Source organism: Amblyomma mixtum, chromosome 2 (assembly GCF_055824585.1).
Source record: "Amblyomma mixtum isolate Tamu chromosome 2, ASM5582458v1, whole genome shotgun sequence".
In the NCBI taxonomy this organism is placed as follows: Eukaryota; Metazoa; Arthropoda; class Arachnida; order Ixodida; family Ixodidae; genus Amblyomma; species Amblyomma mixtum.
The window spans coordinates 37235691-37245233 of record NC_143013.1 but is presented as its reverse complement, the minus strand read 5'-3'; the positions used below and the strand labels follow the sequence as shown (position 1 = coordinate 37245233).

General features: G+C 45.0%; 1 protein-coding gene across 1 annotated transcript; it reads right to left on the bottom strand.

Moving 5' to 3' along the window:
• Positions 1–883: 883 nt before the first annotated feature.
• Positions 884–7180, bottom strand: LOC149359004 (uncharacterized; the record flags this gene model as incomplete). The annotated part of the gene is made up of 3 exons (XM_089567604.1): positions 884–1822; positions 3770–4419; positions 7060–7180. Coding segments are annotated over 3 exons (1710 nt in total), but the record flags the coding sequence as incomplete, so codon positions are not given.
• Positions 7181–9543: the final 2363 nt, after the last annotated feature.

Here is a 9543-nt window from a genome sequence, read left to right as displayed (position 1 = left end):
AACTTCAGCTTTTCCTCACCACTTTCTTCAAAGAGCGCTACGCAAGGACTCCTTTCAAACCAAGTTCAGCTGGAAACGAAATACCTCAGGCAGGTTTGATCTAACAACACTCATTTTGAACATTACCTGCGCAGCGCATAGTAGGCTTGGGAAATACCTACAAGAAATTATGCCGAGAATTTGTGATTAATAACACTTGTTCCAACCTTGCCGCAGACACTCTGCCCCTTTTTATCCTTTCCAAACGGAATAGGCGTCGACGTTGCTTAAAAAAGCCTTGGTCAAAGTGCTTCAAACTTTAAAGAAATCGCTGATTAACCTCTATTTCAACTCGTTTTCGATGAGCACGGAGACAGATCACATGAAAACAAAAACCAACAAAAGACAATCCTACTATGCACCAACGCTTTCTTGCTATATGCGATCAAAGCTAAAGGCAACCAAATCGTGCCAACATATTTCGTCGCTGATAGCTGTGATGTATCTAGTGTTTCGCAGCCTTGGGCATGTCACATGGGCACTGTTATGCAATGAACGAGCAACCTTTCACTCAAATTTATCAATTTATTATTTTTTTTTTTTGCTGGCACAACGCAATTTTGAGAGTGCAAGCTGTTTGGTCTGATGTCGAATAATCCTGCATATGAAGAGCCACTTTGGGTAGCACTCATCATTATGTCGCAGACAGGAATACCTCCAATAAACGCAGAATGCGAAGCTAACCTGCACGGCAGATTAGCCCCTCATATTGTGGCGGGGCTTTTTCTATTGGAGCGGATTTGTCGAAAATCGCCGTTTTCTTATTAAGGACAATAATAACGCACTGACTCATTTCATGCCTTGTCCAGTTCCCCATCTCAGTGCAAATGTTAGATAGAGATACCTACCAATTCCACGGGATGTTGTACCGTGACGCAACAGCCTTAAGATTCTGCGGACCTCCAACCATCGACGCTGCTCGGCTCAGAAGAGTATTGTACTTTTGCAGGGCGAGCCTGTTCGCTTCGGCGAACGAAGTTCCGGAGTAGTAGGACCCCGGATGAGTGTATCTGCTGAACGCAGCCTGTTGCGGCCCGCTGTACTGCTGCTGTGGCTGCCCGGGCTTGTACTGGGCCGCGCCAACCGCTTGGTACGACGGTCCCGCCGCTCCCTGGTACGAAGCGTACGACTTGCCGCCGTCGCCAGCAGCAGGCGAGTCCGCCGCAACAATGATGGTCTGCTCTTCTCCTCCACTGCCTCCTCCTCCTCCTCCTGCTGCCCCTCCCCCGTAGCCACCGTATCCTCTTGCGGCAGCCGCCGCCTTGAAAGCTGCGACGTTCACTCCGTACGTCGGCTGTGCCCCTGGGTAGGCGGCGACCTGGTACGATGGCTTCTCGTATCCTCCGGGTCCAGTAGCCACACCGTAGCTTGGTCCAGCCGAGCCGCCGTAGCTTGGTCCACCAGTAGTCGTGTATCCGCGACCCACGACAGCGCTGTAGCTAGCACCCCCTGCGCCACCACCGCCGTAGCTCGGTCCACCGTAGCCGGGAGCCGCCGCGTAGGCAGCCGCTGGTCCGCCACCGTAGCCTGCCTTGGCGTGTGCTCCGTCAGTCACCTCGTACGAAACCTGCTGGCCGCCGATGGCGTTGCCAGATGCCCCACCGGCCTCGCCACTGTAGGACTTAGACGGCGATGCCTCAACGCTGTACGTGTCCTGGACGGCGTACGGCGTGTAGCTCTTCTGAGCGACGGCTGTGGCCCCATGTCCGCCATGTCCGCCGTGCGCGCCAGGGTGTGCGGTCACGTAGACGTGCTCTTGGCCGTCACCTCCTTGTGCGACGACCTAGAGAAGAAGAAGCGAGGCGGAACTTCTTTGTAAACAATGCCTGTAGAATATGAGGGAATGCGGCAACAGCTTGAGGAGAGAATTCTAAGAAACAGACCCGGATCATTACCCACTAGGTCGGAAGGCTCGACATTTTTATACTTTTGGCCACATTTTTTTGTGTTTATATGTACAGCAGCGGCCAAATTAATGCGTACCATGCTTCAGCGATCAAACTTCTCTCATTCTTCAGCTAGTGAACTTTAGAAGATACTTAGTACAAAAGTTAGCAAATGCCGCTGGTGCGTTCGCGTTTAAGCCCGAAAATTATTTATAATTTTTTCTAAGGAACGCGCGAAAAGAGGTCAAACGCCTAACCATGCTCCGCATTTTATTTTGACCGATCTGTGCGTGTATAGTGATCTGTCTAGATGGTGCCTGTGAACAGCACAGCTTGCTTTCCCTTTCCAAGAAGTTGTAAGACAACTCCCCACAAAGAAAAATATATGAAAGTAAATATATACTTTGAAAGTGCCAGAGCTTTGTGCTTCAAATTTTCATTCATGGCCTTTTCTTATTGCCATCCCTATATTCAGTCCTGTTGTGCCCAGGTATTGGAAACTTGGGATGGATGTGTGGAACTTGCAGGCTTTCGTTGCAAACATGTGAAAAACTTATACACTAGTTAAGAAAAATTTCATCACAAAAAATTAAATTTAGCTCAATTTTATGCTTTCTGATTGTCTTAGTATAATAAAAATGCAGACAACAATGTAACAGCATACAGTAAATCAGGAAAGATTCAAAACTTGCTCATCACTGGCCGACACAGCATTTCGACTGCAGAAATTTCGGGTTGCGTTACCATTAAAGATAACATTTACATAGATTTTTCTTTCAGCAAGCCCGATGAATGAATGAAAACTTGCACTTTGACTTTATGTTCATAGATAGTCTCGAAAAAAAAAACCGTTTCTGCAATTAATTAGGAATTCGCGTATTTCTGAAAGCTAAAATAAAACGTTATTCACCTATTTACACTGTGTATCAGAAGTAATAAGCCGGACACTGAGGGGTTAATATAAGAATAATGCGAGTTCATTTCATATGACCGATTAAAAGCAATTAGAGAGGGAAATCTATCAGCTCGTTAGGCTCAAAGCAACATCAGTGAATCCAGATTTGCAATCGCAGACTCTTAAAAACATTTACACGCTGAAATTATGCAAATATGAGCCACATCAACTAATTCGGTGCTATGGACATTTGTGGATGCACAGATGCCGCCTATGGCAATGGCAAGTTTATCACTGACGCGAGCTAGGAAGCAGTGCTTTCGAGAGGAAAACGCTATCTTCTATTTAGAACATGAAAAGTAAAAAACTAACGACGATTTCAAAAATGCACATTTCCCTTAAGAGGCGCACAACCGCTTACCGGTATCTGGTTTAAAGTAAAAGCGACCTTTCATGCCATTTTATTTCATAATTCTTGACCCTCCCTCTCACTTTCTTCAACAAGCGCAAACGTTTACGATGTCTCGTGTCTTGTCTTAGAAGTTACCTTTTATTTGCGGAAACATGTTACAAGTTGGAATGAACGTAATATTAATACTAAGCAGAAATTCATAAAGCAGAGTATTGCTACAATTAATTACTCTCGGTATACGTATTCCATGTGACCGGAAAGCTTGCTTTCTAACTTTCCATCCTCGTGCAATTTATGAGCTTAACGAACGTACAAGGCTCTATAAAATCTCAGGAGCCCCTTTTAGCGCCCATTATCAAAGTGAATAATGCCGCATCAGTAACGAACCAGCCACACGGGTAGTATTTTCTATCAATTGGGTATTTCACGAGCATGCTTCTGGCTTTTAACAAGGCCTACGAATCAGCTCTACTCTAGCTTCTCTCGTAAAAAGCGACTATTGTGTTTACAATTGCAAGTTTCCGCAAGCAACTTTACCTGGTAAGCGTGTCCTTGCCCGTAAGCAGCAGCTGCGCCATATCCCTTCCCGTCACTGACGGCCTGCGTCACAGCTCCGCTGGGGTAAGCCGCCGACGGGGAGTGCGCCACCTGGTAGCTCTGGTAGTGCGGACCACCCGTCGACTGACCAGCGTACGCGACGTACGACTTGGCGTCCTCCTGTGACGCCGCGGCCGGGACGGCGCTGACTGGGACGGCGTACGACTGGCCGTGGTACTGGTACGTCTTGGCGGTGCTCGGCACACCGACCTGGATTTGCTGGCTGACGCTGTAGCTCTTGGCGGCTGACAGCGCGTTCTGGTACGCGGGGGACGAGTAGCCGCGTCCACCCCGTGACCCACCGGAGTAGCCCCCGACGATGCTGTGCAGCTGCCGGCTGCCGTGGATGTGGTCCTCTGGACAGGGCTGCTCGCGGCCGTACACCACGGGGCCCGTGGTCACGCGTCCACCGGAGAAGTGGATGGGCACCTGGGCTGCGTACGTGGGCTGTCCGGAGCTCTCGTCTGGATTGACGACGCGTATGGAGAGCAGGATGCCCTTGGCGACCTTGGGAGAGCCCAGGGTCACGTCCGCCCCTGTCACCTCTCCACCCGGGATGGAAGCGTATGCAAGACGAGACGACTTGCCGCCTGCATGTAAGTCCAGCACGTATGCATGAAGAATGGTGCTTTTGAAGGCGGCGCACAACAATGTCGCAGCAAATGCGATAGAATTCCTATGTACAGTCTTTGTCAAAAGTAACCAGGCTGCATGGTTTGCTTCTCATTCGTATAAAAGAGCCCTAACGGCTTCCCTAAAAATCAATAAGTTCTTTGAAGTTGAGAACAGGGGTTCTTCTCACCACACAAGGATTCAGAGCTTGAGGGCTGGCACAATAGCTTTAATATACGACTGAGAAGAAAAACGTGCAGCCTGGTTACATTTGACAAAGACTGTACCTGGCATGCGGCAAACAATGCCAGTGTGTTGTTTACACTTGTATCGAACGACTTGAATACGATGCTCTTTTCACGTCGTACTTTCAGAGAAACGAACTTCTAAAACCACGAAAAGAAGCCATTTTGCATAGCATTCATAAATGCTCTTTTTCTGTCACAATTATTCGCGTACTTATTAAAGGTCTGATGCTCGGTAATACAATGTTAGCCGATGTGGGAGGATTAAACGCAAAGAGATACGTGCGATTAAGGTACTCCTAATTGAGATGGCTAAGTTCTAGGCCAGGGAGCGTAACAATAAATGCTTCAACGCTAGGTACGTTGCCTGTTCTTGTGGTGACATTTGTTTAACCGCTAAATCAACGTGCTCAGGACTACGTTCAGCAGTTTGAAAAATCGAAATTAGTATGTAACGAACAGTTTACATACGGAGTCATCAATGACTCAGCTCTCCCTAATACAAGAGCATTCACACCTAGAAAAAAAAATACGTATTAAGAGCATTTATAGATGGTTTAGCTCCGGAAACATAAACCGTACTGGTTCTCAAGGAAACTCATGAAACTGCCCGAAATACTAATAAAGCGCCATGAATACATATGCTTACCAATTATTGGTAAAACGCGAACATTTACGCTACGTTTATCGCGGTAATATTCGCTAGGAATCGGTTAAAACAGTTTGTGCAGGACATGCGCTCCACCTTCCGTAACAAAGGCAAGTTCTTATCTGGCTCTTGCTTTTTAATCTGTTTTGCAGTAATGTACTCGGCTAAAGGCAATCTGCTTTAATGTAGTGCTTTCAGAGACTAGAGCCTTTTAGTATTTTTTTTTCAGGTGGCTACTCCAACTTTAACACAATACAGAGCACTGAAAAAAAAACCCATCAGCTTTCCTATTTCTTCAACGAAGTCTATTCTTTTAATCTGATATGGGAATAAAAAACAATACTGACGGCGCTTAATACTCCCTTTTCATCGCCAGTGTTCGCATACGTCCCCAACCCTCCGCGGAAATACTCGTAGTGGCATGATTGATTAAAAGCGCTTCAAAGCCTTAACTCAGGAGACTTGCAGAGCTATATAACTTGCCGCCAGCCTCATCAGACGCAAGGCCCGGTAAGGCAAATTCAAAAATTTAAGAAGCCTAAAATTTGAGTTTGCCTGTCAAAAAAGTTAACACTATGGAAAAGTTGTTCTAACACGTACAGAGGTTCCTATTTGTAGATTACGAGTCCTGATATAAAGGTTTATTTTGCAAAACATCTACTACGTCTCTTCACATAGGCGCTATTTTCTGGGTACCTAAGTGTTAGTCGGAGTGGTTCCTTTGAATTCTCTTTTCCTTAATGTCAGGAACAAATGAGCGCAGTAAGAGCTTCCCTCAAAGCTGAAGGATAAATAGGCGAGGGCTGAACTCAGAAAAGTGCGATGGTTTTCTGAACCTTTGCTTCAGAAGAGAAATAGAGAAATAAATTAATGTCAAAAAAGAAATAAAAAGAAATAAAGCAATGTCAATGCCATGTGTGTCCAGTATGCGCAAGCAGCGACAGGCACGTATTGTCGCGCCATCTGTTAGTGGTCTAAACCACTTTTTGTACCACAGAAAATTAATTGCAGCTTCTGTTGCCATAGCATGGCCCCATGCAAGTCCCGACCAGATGTGGCTGCAACGTTTCCCTGTTGTATTTATATTTAGACCGTTGTGGGAACCACTTTGCGTGATTGTACCTGAATACTGAATATCGGGATTTAATGATGTTATTACGATAGCAGAGTCGCCCGAAATACCCTATTTTAATTATGCCGCGACGGCTGTTTCGGGAAACAAATATGAGACATAAGGAACTATACGTGTCTTTTTTCTGGAGGCCGAAATGAAACTTCCGCGCTCATATTGAACGCCGAACATTCGAAATTCATTTTCTTCACGTGGAAATTATGTTTACCGGCTGAAAAAAGTAGTAGTAGTGAAAAGAAACACATAGCTTTGTTCAACGGCAAGAAAAAAGTAGAAGAAGTGAAAAGAAGCACTTAGCTCTTACACTGACCGTGTTTTGAGTTCCACTCATGCAAATTATTTCTGTCCGTCGTCCCTCGACTTCTCTTCCTCGTATGACAGAATTTCCTTCATTACCGAAGCAGCACTTGCAGCGATCTCGCCCAGAGGACGAATTGACTCGGCGCTGACCGACCCGTAAATGCAGGAATTGAAAACATATGAAACGTCTACCTTCCTAAATATAAGTCGAGTTCTTTTCGGTCAACATTAATATGCATGCTCCGTTTTCGCAGTCTTGTTCGTGAGGGGCCGAGGGTCTCTTTGTGTTTACCTTTATACGAGCCGTACGGTGAATCACCGTAGCCCCCAACTGGCGTCGAGTAGCTTCGACTCGAACTTCTCGAACCAGCGGCAGCCAGAGCGATACAAGCCAGGAGGGCCAGGACCTGTAAGGAAGTTGGCGAGGGGAAAAAATGAGGACAGCAAAGTGAAAAATTGATTTGGTGCAAAAATTTTAAAGAAAAAGTCGTATATTTTTTGTTTGTTCACCTTCTTTCTTCGTCATATTGAATTCTCTGGAGCAGTTTGCACGTTCTTCAGACTTCCTTTCCGCAAGGCCCCTGATTGAAAAGCACTGAACACGGGGATGTATTTATAGTGTCGAGCAAACTGCTGCAGGAAAAAAGGGACGTTTTAGGAAACGTACTGATAGTTCACGTATACGGATGAGCGAAATGTAGTTTCCCGGATGTTCTTCCATGTGTTAAAATATCACTGCCGGCTAATGTTTATGCGGCGATTCCGGCTGGATATAAGGCACAAAACTGTGGTGGTTATGCATGTATTACCCTATTGCACTTTCTAGTTCTTCTAGATGAGCTTTGGCGAGCCCCTCTCACCGTCTACTTTGCGACAGTAAATCAAAGCACTCCATCCACCTTTATAAAAATGGTGTATTGAAAGTCTGCAGACTTCTTATGGACTCTATTGCCTTCCTATAGTTATTTTTTTGTGTGTATTCATAGTGTATAGACTATCTAAAAAAATTTTGAAAGGGCACAACCTGTTTTCCAAGTGCGGCTGCTCTACTTTCATTGGTCAAAAATGAAGCGTGATCAGTTCCTTAGCTGTTTGTTTCCCTCTGAAGCAAGCGACGACAATGCATCTCTATATTTAAAATATAAATATGTGAAAAAGTGCTTTGCATAGCCATTCATCGCGTTTTGCAATGCTAGGCTTATAGGATAAATTACCATTTCCCTTTTGTACCTAGGCCGACAAGTTTTCAATGCGCGCAATATTTTTCTACTAACACTCCTCAAGGGCATTACGTCACTCCGTGGGAGAAGCGTTGTCTTCAAGCCACTTGCAAAAAGTTTGCCTATACTGCTTCTTCAAAGAGGGTCATCACTGTGCAAACAAAACGCGTCAATGCAACCTAGGCTCTCACCGTAAAAATGCGGTACTTTGGCTAAGATAACCTCATTATGGTCGAGTGCCTCATACTTGTAAAATATTTGTTCTTAGACGTAGCGTTTCAGACAATGCCGGCGGCTTCAGCGACGAGAAAAACTGAGATTAATGGAGTTGCGTCATATTGTCATCACTGATGCAATGTCGGCTTCATCGATGTCGCAGCGCCCTAAAGAAAGCACTGCCTAAAGAAAGGACTTGGCTCCTATTGTGCACCAAACTGATAAGATGGGGGAAAGCGAAGCATGGGGAATCTATATGGTACTGCGTATTTGCTGATAATAAGTGTCATCCTTATGGACGCATATGAAATAGAGAGTATTTTTTTCTGATAACATTCAAGAACGCTTGGTGACAAAGGCGGGTGACATCCTGTTGGACATCCGTCGTTTTCTTTTTTTTTTTTTTCGCATGCACGGTATGTGAATAGAACAGGCTGCCAAACGAAATAGTTACATTAGACGGCAGTAGCTTTCCGGCCGCTCTTAACAAACATTTAGGGCACTAGCTGATCTATAATTTCACCATGTAAAATATACATTAACTGTTTCCCTTGTCTTCTTTTCATGTACTATTAGTTTTGTATGTTCAATCAACATTGTATGCTTTAGAGGCAATGTTGACCACTTCCGAAGTGCATGAAAGTGTTTGTAGCTGAATTGCTGCTGGGTATGTTCGTGTTTTCTTTGTTTACAGGGCTTTTGGAATTCTTTGTTCCCGTACGCTACTGCCAATTCGGACAATTTGTACGTTTTGAAATAAATGAATAACTAAGCTAATAAAAATAATTAAATAAAAATAGCTACGTTGGAAGAACATTTCGACTTCCTCGTCGACGTGCAAGCGTTTTATTCTCGACTCAGATGATTACAGGGGTTCGACCCGAAAGACGCGGGTTCGATCGCAGCAGCGGTGGCCGAATTTCGATGAAGGCGAAATTCTAAAGGCCTGTTTACTGTGCGATGTCAGTGCACGTTAAAGAACCCCAGGTGGTCGAAATTTCCGGAGCCCTTCACTACGGCGTCCCTCATAGCCTGAGTTGCTTTGGGACGTTAAACCCCAATAAACCAAACCAAACCAAATCTTTACAGGAGTTCAGATGCTCCTCAAAACTAACAGACGTAAGGTAAATTAGTTTCTTCCACATGATTTCGGTATCCGACGTGTGATGTAGAATGAGATTAAAAAATAAAAGAGAATAAACGTCTCTTTTATTTTTTAATCTCATTCTACATCACACGTCGGATACCGAAATCATGGGGAAGAAACTCAGTAACTGCAGTTACTTGCGTATCAATTTTCATTGATCACTTCGAACGCCTCAGAGCGCAGATGCTAAAAA